The 18,781-nt window shown below is 40.6% G+C and overlaps 1 protein-coding gene across 1 annotated transcript in view; it reads left to right on the top strand.

Moving 5' to 3' along the window:
* The window catches only part of nphp4 (nephronophthisis 4), a 178,362-nt gene extending 159,813 nt beyond the window's left edge, over positions 1-18,549 (top strand). Inside the window, exons 22-30 of the mRNA XM_037773417.1 lie at positions 2,137-2,326; positions 2,921-3,004; positions 7,452-7,608; positions 8,223-8,299; positions 8,556-8,641; positions 10,142-10,313; positions 12,556-12,735; positions 14,349-14,492; positions 18,244-18,549. Coding sequence (XP_037629345.1) covers positions 2,137-2,326; positions 2,921-3,004; positions 7,452-7,608; positions 8,223-8,299; positions 8,556-8,641; positions 10,142-10,313; positions 12,556-12,735; positions 14,349-14,492; positions 18,244-18,384 — 1,231 coding nt within the window. The 3' untranslated portion in view covers positions 18,385-18,549. The remainder of the gene's footprint in view (positions 1-2,136; positions 2,327-2,920; positions 3,005-7,451; positions 7,609-8,222; positions 8,300-8,555; positions 8,642-10,141; positions 10,314-12,555; positions 12,736-14,348; positions 14,493-18,243) is intronic.
* The last annotated feature ends 232 nt before the right edge of the window (positions 18,550-18,781 follow it).

The following is an 18,781-nucleotide window of genomic DNA, read 5'->3' as shown; positions in this document are numbered from 1 at the left end:
AGTTGCGTGGAATTGACTGTTGCATCTCGCCCTAATGTTAGCGAGGTGGGGCCCTGAAAAATTCATAAACTCTCGCTCTCCTATTGAGAGAAATCCCCCTCTCCCTGCCCATGGGTTGGACCCTTTGAAGTTTCAAGCAGCACTTCCCTTTATGCATTTGTGCGTGAAATTTTTGCATTCAAAGGAAGAGGAAGGAGCGGAGACAAGACCTCCCCCTGTTGGAACGTCTTATCTGTTCCTGTTGCTTTCTCCCTGGAAATCCATTTGTTGGGGAGTGGAGGGGGGGCTTTCACTGACCTCTATACACTTTTATGAAGACTGCCGCCGGTAATTAAAAGGAAAGCATTGTGTTCTGTGTGTTGACTGCTCGACCGTGGAATTGGCTCACTTCGATTGTTGGCACTCTACAGTGAACTTTACATTGCTAGAATTAGTTTGTAAGAATGGGAAATCAATCCGTACTAAAGGGAATTGTATTGTTTTAGATGCATTGCTGGATCACTTGGAGGAGTTAGATCTGGTATGTAAGGAATATTTCCCATGGTTTCCCATGGTCATGCATCAAATCAAAGCCCCAACGAAGAGCGCCGGGCTTTGAAGCAAATTTGACATAGTGGCCAAACCGTGGAATTACAACTTCCGTGTCTGTCACATGATGCCATTGGGCCCCAAAAGACTTTTTCCCATAAACTTACATTGGGAAAGAGACATCTGTAAATCAGCAACACTTGAATAGTCCTTGTTTAAATCATAAGGTCCTAAAAGTTGTAAAATGCATTAATCGCCGAATCCGAAAATGTTCCTGCTGCTGTTCATGTGAATAAGCAAAGATCAAGCGTCTGGGAAGCGAGGTTAAAGGAAACGCTAGTCCGCTTTGCTCTATGGGCTCCAGGGATGCGGAAGATCTCCGGCAGATCCGGGTAATTTTGTACTCGAACATATTAACATAAAGGATATTCCCACACTCAAACATCTTGTTTCCATGAAAATAGTAAACACTTTAAAACAGCTATAATCAATACTTTTATAGTAACAATGCATAGAATAATGTGAAAACAATTATGACAAGGTGAAAGGGATCACTCGTAGTGAGGAACCTACGGAGAATAGTCACCCAAATCTGCAGCTCCCTTTCTTACTAAGCTTTATAGTGAATTTCAGCCGATTGTTAAGCTATCTGGTCCACAAGTTTACTGTTTTGTTTCACTCTCACTGCTCTCATAGCGTCGTTATCAGCCATAGCAGGCAGAAGTTTTCAGCGAAAAAAGCTCTAAAAACCCACTGTACACCTGCTGAGCACCAAACAGCAGACAGACCCAGTTAGCGAGTATGTAGCAGCTAAAGAGACAGATAATTCCCCCAGGAGTCGGTAGAGTCCAAAAACAGAGCTAAAAGAGAGTGAATGTTGGACTCCAAATAAATGATAATGTTGCTCTGTATCTGCTGAATGTTTGCCATATCAACTTAAAAGGAAATGATATGCGCTCACAACTTGTTTCCACTGCTCCCAAGTGGCCAAAAATATCAGTTATTGCAGATTTCAGGTTATGATTAGACGGAGACTGCTCTGCTAACTGACACCACTTCAGTACGTCTTTGTAAATGTCAAAGATAAATGGCACAACATCATTGTTGCTCTCATGTTTGTGTCATGTGTCTCTGACATTTCTCATCGCCCCCCCTTGGCTACTGGAGAAATCAAGTTTCTGTATGTTACATTTATGTATGTTTTAAAGTCTTTCACTAATGCACATCACATGGGGGCATTTGTTATGAAAGTGATTTAATACAGTTTACTTCCTGACAGGATTTCTAGGAAAAAACTTTAAAAAACAACTGGGAATTTTGATTTTAAAGGGGCATTTCACTGATTGTGCCCATGAAGATCAATTTACTAGTCATAGGGAGTACTCAGCCTTTGAAAACATAAAAATAACCCAGATGATGTCATCAAGGTTATTATTTCAGTTTGGGCTTGGAGACCATCGTATCATACTGTAGGATGTAATGAACAGTGTGCAGTAGTCTTTTATTCCTCATAGTGTAACAAGTCCAACTCTGATCCTGGGTGGATCCGTTAAAGATGTACAGGAGCATGCTTTCATCGCACTCATGTCCTTTAATCTTTCCCACCAGTGTCATCACTAATACAGAGGAGTGGGGTTACTTCAAAGCGCTAACCAAAACCCCAACGCCGCTGGAGGAGAACATGTTCCACTTGGAGGAAGGTGCCCCGGGTCCCAGGGTTTACCTCAGGCCAAAGGAGAGCATCCACATCCCCCTGAAATACCAGAGCTTCCTCTGCGACCACACCATGGCCCTTCAGGTACAGTTGAGGTTGATGCTGATGGAACGGCTGGGTCAACTTATTGCAGGGTGCAGTATTCTCGACAAATAGGATTGTATTTCAGCAGTCAGATGTTATGCTTGGATTTGTCCAGTCACTACGTATTTCCATCACCACCAAGTGAAAGATCAAAGTTACTCTCTCCTTCGAGCTTCTGGTGTCGTAACACTTCACAAGTCTGCTTATTGATTCCAAAATCTGAGTGGTCCAGAGATGTGTGAGAACAGTGTGGGATGGAGCAGTGATAAAAGTTGAAATTTCATTGATTTAAATGTCACTACACCTCAAGGATTATTAAACATAACTGATCCATCCCAAGGGCAAGTTATACACATGTAATGGCAACTCAGGCTCCACAGTTAATTTGATGCTAGAAGGAGCATTTACACACAGTAGGCTCTTATCTCCTGTAGATGGCTGTTTTTTTTTTTTACACCCTTTGGTTCTTTCTGCTTCGTGTGATCTCTTACAGTTTTCTTGCCTGATGTGCACATGTGATTTTATTTCTGCGGTCATTTGCTGGTTTTTGATAGATGATCAATTTTGATTCTGTTTCTTATCTAATCCTCACAGGGACCAAGCTTCCCGCCGACAGGCAAAGGTTCGCAGGTGGCCAAGAAGAACCTGTCCAATATTGTTGCTGCCAAGATTATCAAGGTACGGAGGGTGCTACTTGTGCTTTGTGTGATATTTTCTGTGTATTATTTGGACCTTTCTTATCTCCTTCTGTAGTCATCTGCTTCTCAATCCCTTAGTTGTTTGTCTCCAGGCTGGAATTATACTAAGATATGGATTTGAGATGCAATGTGGACATACTGTATGTTTCTGCCATGATAAAAGCTTTAAAGAGGACCTACTATGCTTATTTTTAGGTGCAAACATGTATTTTGTGTTTCTACTAGAACATGTGGTAACACTTCATTTTACAGGTCAGCAAATTTCATGGTAATTAGATGATAATTAGGAAGTAACTTATTTGAAATTTCTTTGGAATTAATGACAAATTACACCAATATTTACCTCAAAATTTATCGAAAATTACTTTATTATAAACATTATTTAATAATTATATGCTAGAATAGCATATAATCGTTAAAATAGCTACTTGAGAAGTGGCTGTGCGCTGCTCTTCATCGGATGTGGAAAACCAAAACTAATAGAAGACACATCTGATCAGGCACAAATCTCACCGTTGTGTGACTTATTGTCTACACTAATGTAACCTGGTAGCTAATGTCATGATTCAGGGAGCTTTTTAAGAAATTTCAAAGAAGTTATTTGCTTATTATTAGACATGGAAATAAAGCATATCAATTAACTTTGTATTCTTTTCCTGGAAATGTATTAAATAAATTGCCAGCTATTTGGAAATAGTGGAATATAATTATTAAATAATGTTTATATTAAAGTCATTTTCGTTAAATTTTGAGGTCAGTGTTGGGGTAATTTGGCAGTAATTCCAAAGAAATTTCAAATAGGTTTCTTGCTAATTATCACCTAATTACCATTAAATTTGCGGACCTGTAAAATGAAGTGTTACCAAACATGTTAACATGCTTTAATGTTAAAAAAAACGCTTTATTTTTCTCATACCGGCTGTGCTGCAGCATCTCCTTTCACCCTCTGTCTGAAAGAGTGACTCCCTTTGGCGTGGATTTTGTAACTTGGCAGACCTTTTACATGCACCAAAATAAATATAACACTAAAGGAAAGGGTTAAAAAACATTAAATACAGTCTATTTGAAACATGTTTAGCATCTAAGGGTATATAAATTGATTGTTATTTTCAGTATTTTCAGAGTATGGGGAGGTAAAACCACCTAAACTAGTGGGAAGCGTTTGATCTGGAATTAAGTCAGGTTAACTTTCTGTCTAACAACATGTAGTGTACACACACACACACACACACTCCCAGACAAGTCTCGGCGGAGTGGCAGTGCACCGCCTCCTTCCTCCTCTCCTCTCCCACACAATCACAGCTCAGACACAAAGAACACTTTGAAGTGTCAACTATTTAAAAAGTTACACTAGCCAGACAAGATTGTCAAGCAAAATGATATGCTGGAAATCACTTTAATCTTACTGAACATTGTTTATCTTCTACGACTAATAAATGTCAGGCTGGAGGGTTAAACTATCTGCGATCGGAGGACAGCTTGATATGTCTGGCTAATCTACTTTAAATGGGCCATGCATGTGTGTAGTATTACTCTGAAGTCATTTCCCCCGTTTTATGCATTTATTCAACCGTTTATAATTATATAAGAAGTGTAGAGGAGGGAGAAACAATGTGAATGTGCTTGTTCGGATGTACTTCAGATAAGACGATGTGCTCTACATCTCTATGTGCTCTGTAGCCCCTGTATGCTACAGCTGTCACCAAAATTAACTTCTGTTCGTCATGAAACTCATGAGATTTCGGCCCCAACGTGAGTTTCAAATGGCCACATTTATACTACTAAATAAGAGATATCCATCACTGTTCGCTGACCTGCAGTACCTCGTAATAATCCTGTTGTTCACGGTGAGTAGAGTACCCTGAAGCTCCCCCATTGCACGGGGTGATGAAATATTTGCCAGTCTGCCAAGTGTGTGTGTGTGTGTGTGTCTGCCTAGGGTGTGTGTGTATGTATTCGTGTGCCAGTGTCAGCACTGCTGCTCTGAGCAAAAATCCTGTCAAGAGGTCAAATAGGTCGGGTCTGGATCAAATCTGTGTCCCGCTAAAACTGACAAGCCCCAACAGCAGAGCTGTCAGGACGCCAGCTTTGGCACCGCTGTCAGTCAGCACACATCACCAGAGCCAGATATGGGCCACTATTGCAGGTCAGCATGGGCAGCGCAAATCTGACGCATCGACGATTTGGACAGCTGCTGTTTGGCAGGGATCAATTTCTGAATCGGTGACCAGAATGTGGAAAGTTAACTTCTATCTGTAGTCCATTACTCATGCCTAGATATTTAAATCTGTTACGCGGTTGCGGTGGTCGGCAACTCTTTTTGTATTCTGGCACTGCATAGATTTACTTGCACAATGTCTATTTGTATGAATGATTGTAAGAAGTAATTGCACAAACTGCTTCCGTCTTTATGAGTAATGATACTCTACAGTTCATAGTATGTGGAGACACACACATTACGCCCATACATACTCATTAATCAGCACGACTCTGCTGCTATAACAGCATCCACTCCTCTGGGAAGGCTTTCCACAAGATTTTGGAACCTGACTGCAGGGATTTGCTCCCATTAAGCCAGAAGTGCATTAGTGAGGTCAGCCACTGATGTTGGACGATAAGTTCCTGGCTCACATCGTGTCTCTGCCTCAATCTACATCTGTCCACTATGCATATCCTCAACTCTGGATAAGTAATTAGTATAAATTAGGGATCGTGATTATCCACGATAAATATCTGAACCAAATTTGACCCATAATGTCCGACCGACTGACATTGCCACATCGCTAACTTGTCTCTGTCTCTGAACAGTTTTTTTTACCAAACTATTGCTTGAAATAGTCAATAAAATAGTAGTCAGTACTATAGTATATAAGCTTCTTTATAATTCATATCCTGCAATTCAGTTACATGTAATCTGTAATCCCTAAACGCAGATCTAGTTTATGTATAACATCATATCATTTAGCAAACACTAGTTTAAGATGGTGTAAAGTATGACGGTACGTGAGAAGGTTAGCAATTCCAGTGTGCACAGTATGTGTATATAGCAGGTCTCAGACCGTATGTAATCATATGTAATCATTTGTGTTGATTTGCGTGAATCAGATCCTGAGGGCTATTTTAATGCAGCAAACTTCAAAGCACATCCAGCAGGTCTGTAGGGGTTTCAGCAGTCGGAGTGAAGCCAACTGTTATATTCTAGTGTACAGCGTGCTCCATCATCATCATCGTCTTACTCTCTGGTGAATTTTTAAATAAAAACTTCTCAAAGGCTGCTTTTTAAATAGCTCTATATGTTGTTTAGAGCGCAACTGCCTTGGGGAGAAAACATGGCAATTCCAGTTCTGTTGAGTAATGAAAGTAGAATGTATAATGTAGGTATTTTCTAAATCTCTAATGACACAGGACCAGTGTTGTTTGAGCATACAGGTGAACTAATGAAATTACAAGCACTCATACAGTTTTAAACAAACCCCCAAGTCAAATTTATTTGGAGGAGAAAATGACAATGGTGGAGTTATTCATAATAAACATCCATCACAGTTTACAGACCGACATCCTGGTTTAACTTTGACGTTTCTATACTTAACGTAGTTGTGCACAGTTTTCCTGTGCAATGTTTTCTACCAACATTTCAGCAGCGCTCATTCTTATATTTATTGTACCTCCAAATAAAGTGGTTTGGATCAATGGTTCCTTCGCACTGGCGATTTTAGACTCTTTTTAGACTCTTTCTAAATAATAATTATCAAACCCTCTGAGACAGCGATCCCATATATTTAAGAGGCTGTAGAAGGCTCAGTCTTATTAGGGGCTGAGCCCCCATAAAGGTCTGACCCTAGAATCACCCCCGGTCCTTCGGACCTCACAAAGGGTCCAAATATAAATTTGTTACAAGAATCTAAGAAAGAAAAATATATATTTCTGTTGCACAAAATGTTTTTAGCTTTTCTCTAAACTTCCTACTCTTCTGGCCTTTAAACTTTCTTTAAATGAAACAGTCGGAGAAAGAGAAAACACTCTTTGGTCAAACTGCTCACAGTTTATGAACAGAGTAGGTGCGCAGCAAGACCATAACATTTGACATGGGGGTCGAAAGTACACAGAGTGGTTTTTTAAGGGGTCACAAGATGGTTTAGATAATCTGGCAAAACTGTTGGCTTGTTTACAACCAAGTCTTATCGTGTGGCCACTCTTGATTTTGCCCTTTCAGACTTTGTTGTTACAAACAGCTAAAAATGACAAAACTACAAAGACCCAAATGGTGTTAAACTGTTACTCTCCTTTATGGAGTTTCTAACCGAGCTGTGACTGTTTTATTATTTTGGCTTGAGGAGTTTTCCTCCCCTGTGATGATGTAAATGCTGTTTCATCACAGAGACGCTGCATGCTGCGGATACTGCTGACATTTCACCTTCCCTCATCAGGTTACGTTCAAAGCAGAAGACGGCAAGCCGATGGCCATCTGCCAGGTGAACGTGGAGCCAGCGCCGCACGTTGTCGACCAGACTTTCCGGCTTTACCATCCCGAGCTCTGCTTCCTCAAGAAAGCCATCCGCCTGCCGCCCTGGGACGACCCCACAGGTAGCGCAGGTTACTCCAAATATCCCACAGCTTCCACCCTTCCTCCCTGCGTCTAGATTGGATAGTTTCGTATAAGATTTATTGCATTTTATTCATTTGCATATTATTGAATTTTTAGTATTGTGTATACATCTTCTGTAGGTATAAAGGTATAAACTCTCCAGGAGGAGCATGAACACGTAAATGTACGCATACTCTTGCACAGATACCAAAAAACGTATTTACAGTGTACAAGATGGATGGCAATGAATAATGTATTCCACCTTCATTTTTTTTATTGTGTTTTTACTGAAATAGCAACAAAAACAATCTTCTATCACAAATAAAGGGTATAACAACACAGAGGCATCTGGAAATAGAGCAGGAAATGAAAAGCAAGAACATGTGAAATGGATAATATGAAGAAAATAGCACAGTGTGTACAGCACATATGCATATTTATGTGTATATATGCATGTATGTATGCATTAATATATCACATTAGACTTGTACTTACCAACGGCTAGAGCTGATACCATTCTTAACTATGTCAAACTGCTTAAATACACGTCTAGCTCAGATCTTTACTGTCTGTATATTAATCATTTTCTCTCTCTTTTTATGGGGTTAACCAGTTGCCGACCAAGATGTCTCGCCTCGCATTTCCGTACGCTGCAGTGACCCTAACATCATCTGCCAGACAAGGATGCTGGTGAGAGAATTACATCATTTTCTTTTGCTTGAATTATAGCTTCACCACCGTTTCCTGTTCAGGGGGGGGAAAGCACTTTATTCTAGCTCACCTGTCATGATTTTCAAGCTGTTTTGATACACAAAAGCCTTGCCCATGCACCATGCCATGCACATTTAAAGTTCTAATGTGAGGTTTCCTTTTGTTTCTGCCTCCTTTTGTCCTTTACCCCTTCCATTTTTTAAATCTTTCTGCCTTTTATTCTGTTTCTGTCTAGGTGCCAGGGGAGCCTCAGGATGTGTACTTGAAAGTGCCAGGGAGTCCCAGTCCACACATAAAAATGTTCTTTGTGATGGTTTTTACGTATGTATTATTTACTGAGCAAGCATACCGTACACAGTGAACACAAACACACACACACACACATACACACAGCTTAGCCTGAAGAAGAATTCTATTTTGGACTAATTAAATTGTTCACGCAGGCTTGAATTAATGAACTAATCAGATGGAGGTTTGGTGGTCTGACTGCCTGAAGTTACAGAACCCGTCCTCTAGTCTTCCAAATCCCTGTCACAGATTAGACCAATAATATGTGTGGGTTTGTTAATAGGTAGGGCCAATGTTAGCTGCTTATTAAAAGTTACTGATTTATCATTCAGCTCTCATATGATGGGTGTGATAAAGTTTTGATTGGTTACATATTTGCTGCAGAACTCATCTGCATTAGATCCCCTGTGGAGCTCTCTGGTAAACGCATTTATGTTAACATTCAGTGTCTCTCAGCAAAAGCACATTCTCTTCCTCACAAAGCATTTTGCAAAAAAAATCTGCCAATTAGTTAGCAGAAGTGTGGATTGCATCACCGGCACGCTTGTGCACATACAGTACAAAGTGCCAGAACACAGGTAACACTTTATTTTAAACACAGTAGCAGACTGTGACATGACAATGAGATCATACAGTCCTCCTATATGCTGGAATTATACGAACCTGCCCTACATTTATCTGTGTGTCAATTAGTGTGTGGTAAGTAGACAAAACACAAAGTTATTCAGGAATGTGCATCATGTGAGTTTAATGTGAATTGAAATAATAGAGGAGGAGTTGAAGGTAGCTTTTGACACATAGCCCCCTCTACAAGACACGGCCATAAGATTAGCTAATAATGGAGGAGCCTTTGTAGTTGATATTTTATATCAAATTACCCAAACCGACGTGCGGTGAACCTGGGAGATTGAGGGCAGTTGTGAGTCATGTTTTGTTGATAATCAAGCCTTGTTTTGAGGAAATGTTTTAGGAAAGAGGACCTATTATGCTTATTTTCAGGTGCATACTTGTATTTTTTGGGTTTCTACTAGAACATAAAAACTTTAATGTTCAAAAAAAGCTTTACTTTTCTCATACCGGCTGTGCTGCAGCACTTCTTTTCACCTTCTGTCTGAAATGCTCTGCAATCCAGTGTGAAAATGTGTGGTGTGGCAGTAACAACATGTAAAAAATGCTGAATATCTCCTGAAAATATCCCCTATTAGCAGCTTCGATCCAACACTACCCTGTCTGCCTTTCAAAACCAACATCACTTGAATTTCTATTCCAAATATCCCCAAATGCTCCTTGAGTGCTGTTGTCAGGGAGCAGGGGCTGAGTAGGTGACTACATCACCTCCCACTCACAGCTCTCTCATTCAGCTATAGGGCCACTGACACTGAACTCCCTTCTTCTCAGCAGTCAGAGGATGATGATGATGATGCTGCCGCACAGCCGTAGATCAGCCCTCCTCATCTCCGACCTCACGCTGATCCCGCTGCGTCTCCAGGGGGCGTCAGCTTAATTGTTCCTGATGATGTTTTTTCTCTGTAGTGATAAGTGGATGGCGGCGCCCTCCCAGATCTGGCAGATTTACGTGCATTTCCTGGAGCGTGTGGATGTCAGCTGTGTGACTGGACAGCGGAGCTGTCAATCACTGGTGCTGAGGGGGAAGCAGGCTGTTCGCAAGGTCAAATGTTTCTCATCACACCCCCAGGAGATCGAGGTACACGTCTTCAAGAGTAACTTCACACTGAACACACTTTTGTCGTGCCGGGTCCACATTCAGAGTCAGAAAAGGGTCTTGTTGTGTTGTATTGTAAGTGTAACAATATGTCTAATATCCAAACAGACCCTCAACCAGCTCTAATCTTGTGTGCCTCGTAACCATTGCAGTAGAAAATGTGTTTTGAGGCAGATGGAGAGTGTGAAGTGGCATCGCTGCTCTTTTGGACGCTAGCTGCTCATTAATTGGTGGAGCATCATGCTGCTGCCAGTGTTCTCTCTATTTGGGTCATTTTGGATGAGGTCTAATTATTTTTGGGTCTATTTGGATCTAGTCTGATTGTCCCTCAGGTTCCTCTTGGATTGGGTCTTTTTTATTGCATTACGTCAGGGTCAGTCGGCAACCTTCGGATCTGAAAAGTGAAGCCAATGCTGAAGTGCCTTAAACCTGCATTATTTCTAATAGCCAGCAGGGGGCGACTCCTCTGGTTGACCACGGCGTTGTCCGATCTGGGAGTTGTTCGTGTTTTTGTCAACTCTAACCCTTTCACTGTGTTTTTGGTTAATTAAATTGTAACATTTTTGTCGCCTAGAAATGTCTTATTCAGCGTTCTGTTGTACTTAGCTCCACTCTCTCGTGTCACTTGTGGTTGCAAAAAACCAAGATGACCACGGCCAAAATGCCGAACTCAAGGCTTCAAAACCCCAATCCACAAACCAATGGGTGACATCACGTTGACTACATCCACATCTTATATACAGTCTATTGTAAGGGTCCGTTTTGGATTCTCTAGCGGAGAGTTTTTAGTGCCAGAAACACTGAAAACTACCCAGAATTCATAGCACTGTAGTTACACACATAACTGCCATTTTTACAAGGAGATCAAGAGCGTGTAACCAACAGTAGTAGTTGTTCAAAGTGTTGAGCTAAGTGTTTGGGGCAAATCTACATCCTCCCTACCGCTCATAGGTATTCCCATGTTTAATCTAAAATGAGGCGTTGGCGCGATTCACTTTTGCCTTCCCTTTGTTAATGATTTATGATTTTTTTAATTGGGACAAAACACGGCTGACACAAATGGGAAGCAACATTAAAAATAAAAAGAGAGAAAGTGGAATCAAAACAGCTCAAATAATACTTTGAATCTGTCTTATCTAATGAGACGTCGAGAGCTTTATTCTTGACATATTTCTTTCTGTCTCGGCAATATTCAAACCGCATATCCAAAAAGGATTTTATGCAAATTGTTCTCTTAGCAGCAGGAAGAAATTGAACAGCAATACTCTCTTTTGTAATAACCCCAGGTTAAGATTCGAGTCATTATCAAGAATGTACAAATGCAGATTGACAGCATAATGGGTCTCTTTCATGTCATTTCATTTCATTTTATTAGGTTTCCACCATTACTTTCTGCAATCATATCATATGTTGGGACACAATTCGACACAATCTGAATAATTAGCCCTGGTTGTATGCTCCCTGAACTTATGAAAAACTGTTCCAGGGGTGTCAGATTGTCAGATCGTTTCTTATTCCTAACCGGGTGCAAAAGGGGAGAGAGTTTGACGATGTTTCTCAGTCAGAGCTGCAGTAAAAGGGCATTTCATATTACTCAAAAAGAAAAACAAAAGTGATGGACTGTCACAGTCACCGCGGATGCATACAGTAAGACCCAAACGTGTTCTCCCTGAAGAAGTAGGGTACTGGCTGAAAGAGCGACAGATGTTTTTTTTAAAAAGATTTCACTGTATGCATCAGCGCCCGCTTTGATCTGACTCTCGGCAGGTTAGCTCACTGTGGAATGCATCGGAGGAGTCTTATAAAACCGGATAAAGCTCACCGCCAGAGAATAGCTTTGCTTTTCTCAACAGATTGAAAAGGAGCCGCACAGTGAATCTCATTCTCACATCCCTCTGTCTCTCTGTCACTTTTCTGCTTCGACTTTCTCTCATTTCATTGTCTGCCCCCTCTCTTTACCTTTTTCCCCGGAACCTCATTCGCCCTTTCTCTCACCCACTCTTCTCCTGTAATCTGAACACCTCCTTTATTTTCCTCTGACGCTGTTAACCACCTTTTCCCATCAATTCTGTCCTTATAAAACGTCTCTCTGTCACACTCTTTCTGTCACTTGGTCAATGCCTCTATTTCTCTTCATTAATCATCTCTTTCTCACTCTCACAACCCACCCATCAACATCTTCACACCGTACCGCCAAACTCAATCACCCTTACCTTCTCTGTAGGTGGACCCAGACGGTGTGTTTGTTCTGCCTCCCGCGGCGGTGCAGGAGCTCCAGATGAAGGTGCAACCATGGCGAGCGGGAAGCCGCTTCCTGTATGTGAACGCGGTGGATGTGGAGAACCGGCGGCTGGTCACCGCCTGGCTGCTCTGTCTCAACGTCCACCGGCCTGTACTGTCCAAGGTATGAGTTTTCTTTATGACTTCACTACTTAAAATGTTAATATGTATGTTTTCATTATGTCTCCATTTTCAGTGTGAGCACCCTTCTCACACATCAAACAGTGTGCCCATCTTTCTCCAACTGGTGAGGCTTTTGGTAACTGTTGGTGGCTCTCATGTCTTTACTGTTCCAGCAACAGGTGTCTGCTTGAAGAGCAAAGGCTTTGAGCACTGCAGCGTCAAAGTCACAGACCTTCTTATCACAGCCTCACTCATCTGTTCCAAATTATGTGGTTGACACTATTTCCTTTAAAGATAGCCTACAGTGTGAAACATCTGCCGGCATCTATCTCCCGTGTGCCAAACTGAATTATAACCTTCACACCTTATAATTTTACTTCCCTCCGTAGCCAAAGTTACCCAGCGATGCTAAAAAAAAATACTTTAACTATTGTACCATTAACACCAATTGATGGTGTTTAACTTGTGCAGCAGCTGGTTAATCTCCACAACATGTTGGTGCACCTAAAGTAACTAAAGATAGCGTTGAATTAAAAAAGTAAAGCTAAATATTGCTGAGAGTTACTGTTCCAAAACCTGAGACATGACATTAGCTTTATTGTTTGCGATATTAGACAAATATCGGTCTCTACCGCGGCTTTGTCCATTCAGGGTGTTGTCTGTGTTTTTGTCTTACAACTTTAACCCTTTCACAGTGTGTTTTTAGTTCATAAAAGTTAATTTTAACATTTTGGTCTTCTAAAAATGTTGTGTTCGATTGTATTTAGCTCCCCCCTCTCGTGTCACTTCTGGTTCCAAAATTACAAACTCAAGGTTTCAAAACGGCAGTCAATAAACCAATGGATGGATCACGGTGACTACGTCCACTTCTTATATACAGTGTATGGTGTGGAGTCAGAAAGAAGTGGGCATTGTGGGTAATGTTTGCACCAGGTTTTGGCAATAAAGAAGAATGTGTGGAGTAAAAAAAATATATATATATCTCTGGTTCTGCTGTATCAATTTTGATCCGTCTTTTATAAGCGTCCATCGTGAGTCCAACAATGTTACAGTAGTGCAAAGCTTAATCGCTGGAGTACTCTTATGGTGTAATTGCCAACACGATTTGAGATTAAATTCGTACTCCGGCTTTCATTTTTGCACTTCTCAAGAACAGTGTTGTGATGAACAGCTCCCTTTGAGGTCTATAACTCAAAGCCACTGGTGACTCAGAGTTCATTCAGAGCTTATTGAACCATTCTGATGGGTTCCTGGGTCAGCTGGACATTGCCAACTCCTTTATGGCTAGTGTCAAGAAAAGGCTAAGGACAGCTGATCCCAGGCCAGCAATCAAAGCCAATCCCCTCTATAACTGCTGTCTGCCTCTATAAACCAACTGACCGACTATTGAAGGTTATATTCACATGATAGCCAAGTGTCTAAATGATTTCCTCTCATATGTAATGCATGCTGGTGGTGCTGCTATCAGTCTAAACCACAGAAACAAGTCCCATGTCTTACAAAAGTGTGTCTCAAGGCACGAATCCAACGAGCAAATTGAGCACTCATGATTTATTGGTGTAAACAATTATCTAAAAAAATTGAATAATGTGTAATGTGTGTGTGTGTGTGCAGGCATTTGAAGTGTGTGTCCCAGTCGGCGGAGGGCGTGGCAGCTCCAGGAAAATCACCTACACCAACCCGTACACCAGCAGCCGCAAGTTTCTGCTCCGCTCCGACCATCCAGACCTGCTCCAGTTCAAAGAGGATAAATTCCAGGTGAGATAAGACATGAAGTCATGCAGTTCTCTTACTCTCATTAAGGCTGAAATCAATACTTTAATTAACACCCAGACCTGAGGGGAACATTCCTCCTCGGCAAGCAAAAGCTTGTCTTTGTTGTTGAGGGAAATCAAGGCCCGCTTCAGTACAGGTAGTTACATGGTATTAATGGTACCTTGTGATGTTACCGCCCTGTAAATAATGAGCATTAGCCGTGATGGAAAGTTCTACTGACCAATGGTAGGAACTCTTTTTGATCAGCTTGTTTAAATACTGTTTAGAATAAAATAATGAAAATAACGATGAATACTTAAGCAAAACAAAAAGTTTTCTTTTCTACTCTAAATTGGGGTTTAGTATTTTCCAATCATCTATCACTAATGTCAGTAAAGCTCATACCAGTGGTGATCATTTCAAATGTCTGAAGTGTAGAAGAAGTATTCTGGCACAGTTTCTTCCACTGACATGCAAGTATTTTGTCTACTTTCACGTCATTATCTCACATCAATATGTAAAAAAAGTTACAATTCAAATCAGTTTGTCATAATAAGTTGCAATTCCTTTTGAGTACTTATCCAGTATTTAATGCTGTTAGGAGTATTTCACATAATATATTCCAATCGTGCAACAGAACAAACAGCATTGTCATCAATGACGAGTCATTTTGATGCTTCCCAGGGCTTTTTGTGAGTATGATTAGGTTGCTTCTGTTAAATAGTTTCACATTCTCCTTTCCTCTCTTCACACTCTGTTACCAGCTTTGTCTCCAAAAAATGATGTTCCCATACAGCAAAAGTGCATTGTGAATTATGTTTAGAGGGAAATTTGTCGTGGATTACGTTTGCTTTTGACGTATCACAAATACCTTTATAATGATAATCCATGTATGGAGGAGGTCGTGGTGATGGATGGGTCCAACAAACGCAGGACTTTCACCCAGGAGACCGCTGTTCGTGTCCTGTCTAAAACTAAAAGTCAATGTTCACTTCTATTAATTTACGTCGGTAGCTAAATAACGTAACAAACGTAGTAATTTTAAGCCAAACAATGACGTGTTTTTTTTTACTAAACCTAACCAAGTAGTTTGGTTGTGTTCTTTATTTGATTTTGTTTCAATTTACAACGTTAACCACGTGTTTAAAACTGTTAAAAACTGCCACCGTAATCCGAGAGGAAATACGTTTCCCTCCAAATATAAGTGAGAATTCAGTTCAGTTGTATGACAACGTCATTTTGTTGTCGTCAGAGTTGCTGTTGCACGGGAAAAACCCTCCCAAATCAGGCTCCAGGCTATAGCTTACACGTTAATAGTTTTTGACAATGAAATCAATATTAACACTACGACCGCCATAGCCCACACCATTTAACGTTGTGGATCCAAAATTTGAATTATTCCGTCATTGTGTATGACCTAAATACTCATTCTGCACATGCCTGTATTGTCAAATTGATCGAATACCATTCAGAAAACCAAATAGATGGGTTTTTGGTGTTTTTTTCATGACAAAAACTCTCTTTAGTCGCCAGGAGTAGCGCCTACCAACTCTACTCTGGCAGCCAAATTGATGCATTTGCATAATGGCCGTTTAAGCGCATTAAGACAATGAATGGGAGATAGAAACTAATTTGCAATATTCACTCACATGCACTTATAATCACTTATAATCGCACTAAGGTAGGTAGACCCACAGTACTCATCATATCATGTGTGTAAAATATCAGAAATGACAGCGAGATTTTTTGTCTAACTGTGCACTAAAATTAGGAAAGTACAGCCGCAAACTATCACATTGATCACAAATGAGCCGCACACGTTTTCACATAACTCCCATAAAACAATCAGGAATACAACTTTACACCGTACTGGAAATGTAGCTGCTGAAGAATAGGTTGACTCTTGTACAATATCTACACTGTCTTATAGTGTGAGCAGCAGCAGAAGCTGCTCCGTCTGTGTCTAGACAAGTTGAGTTCAGACACAGTATCGAGTGTAGGTCACCTGTATTTTGGCTGCGCAACACACACAATCACTGTAGTTACTCAGGTAAAATTGAGGAAAATAGACCTGAAAAACGTTTCTGTGTAGATTTGCCTGTACTGTAGGTCTTGGTACCGGTGGACATTTAAACTCTGATAGAGTTGTGATGGAACTGTAGTGCAGCCAGAACACAATACAGCCACATCACCCGCATTTTACTATTACTACAACGATGTCACGCACTGATATTTCCTCATGGTATCAGCCTCAAAATCAGTTTTGTTGCTCAGCTAAAATCATAAATTGGCTCCGCTGCAACATTACTGACTGTGCATCACACCCATGCACTACTGCGCAGACTGACACTGGAAAAAGTTTGGACCGACATGTCGTTTCTTCACTCAAGCTTTAAAACTGAGCTTGCTACAACCTAAAAATTGCAATTGCGTTTACATCACTGACTATGCATCACTAATGTGCAGACTGATGCTGAAAAACGTTTTGACCGACATGCCGATTGTACAGAAATAAAGAACTTTTGTGTGGAAAAGAAACCTTTAACTGTAACCGATGTGATTTTCTTGTCATCTTGACAGGTGAGTGAATGCATTGATGATGATTTCCGCCCTCTCATCATGTTGACTGTTCATTCCTCAGCTGTTAGATAACTGAATGGTTTCCTAGTTTGGCTCCAGACCCGAAACAGGAGGAATATAACAAAGTCATTACTGCTGGTGCTTTATTGTAATGTTGTCTACCTCAGTGAGTGTCTCTAATAGCTCATTCACTCACACGCAGACATGAAGTATCGGAGTCGCTGCCATCATTAGCTGAGGTGTGATGAAACGGCAAAAACAAATGGAAAAACCAGCATTTTAAATTAACAAATAAATGAATGAGACGCAAAGGGAGCCTGTTTCCACATAAACTATTTAAGAGTCTCGCTGCTGCTGCTGTCCAGAAGACACTGCATCAATTAGACAGAAGAAGGAGGGAGAAAGTGAAAAACAGCCCATTGTTTTTTCCATCTTGTCAGCGAGGCGCCAGGTGTCTTATAAAGAATTTACTGTGCCCGCAGCATTAAGCAAATGCGGAGACACTTTTCTCTTTTGTGATACAACTACCTCACCACGATAAAACCAGCTGTCAGGAGGGAAAGCAAAGCAGAGATCAATACTGTTCTGCTTTTGGGGAAGATTACGGCATAAATCCCACAAATTGACCTATACATCTATGGCTGGCTATTACAGAAAATACTAGAAGACAGTTCTGGTCTGATTGAAATACACCGAAAAACACAAAAAAGAGACAAAATAAAATCCTTTTGCCCACTTTGATCCCTGACTAGAAAAGCATTCAAACATTAAGTATTGCGTTGCCTTTTATTTAGAGAAAAGAATAATCGAAATTGCAGTCTGGATGAAGCCATACGGTGTTATTCCCAACAGCAGTGGTGGCAGGCTGTGTAACATTTAGGGGGATCTATTGGCAGAAATAGAATATAATATTAATAGGTATGTTTTCTGTAGTGTATAATCACCTGAAAATAAGAAATGTTGTGTTTTTGTTACCTTAGAATGAGCCGTTTATCTTCTAAAATTCTCAAATTTATAATAAATGATTACATGCAAAGAAGACCTTTATCACTGTGAGGTAAAAGGGACTTTGTGTTTGTGGACATGGTTGCATCTCTTAATGTTCCTAGCTGAAGAGAAATAAAGTATTCAGATGATGATATGAAGCATGTTTTGTTGTGTTCGCTGTGTTCAGATCAACGGGGGAGAGAGTTACACCATCGGACTCCGATTCGCCCCCAGCCAGAGTCCCGGCTCAGTGGAGATACTGGTCTACGTGAACAACCTGGAGGAGAAGACGGAGGAGACGTTCTGTGTGAAAGTCAACTACTCATGATGTTTGTTTCAAACGGCGAGTACAAACTCGCTTTGTGGAAATGTGTTTTGAATCTATTTTCTGAGTGTTAAAATGAACTCAGATGAGCTGTAATTTTCTACAAAGTGTATGGTATTTTGTAATAGATCAGATTTAATACGGAAATAAATAATTTTGTACAAGGTGGAGTGTTCTGGTTCTGTACTGTGTGAATGAATGTGAATGTTTGTGCTGGAAAATCAAACGCATCATTTGCAAAACAAGCCGGCGAAGCTACTTCCTCTAAAAAGCTTTAAACACACACCCGAAATCAACAGTTTACTAAACTAAACACCAAAGCAACGAAGAAACTAAACTTGAAAGTACTTTTATATATGAAAGCAAAAAATTAGGGCGCAAGAAAGAAACACAAATCTGC

The sequence above is a fragment of the Sebastes umbrosus genome, chromosome 6 (genome assembly GCF_015220745.1).
Source record: "Sebastes umbrosus isolate fSebUmb1 chromosome 6, fSebUmb1.pri, whole genome shotgun sequence".
NCBI classification, from domain to species: domain Eukaryota; kingdom Metazoa; phylum Chordata; class Actinopteri; order Perciformes; family Sebastidae; genus Sebastes; species Sebastes umbrosus.
This window is presented reverse-complemented; position numbering and strand designations above follow the sequence as displayed.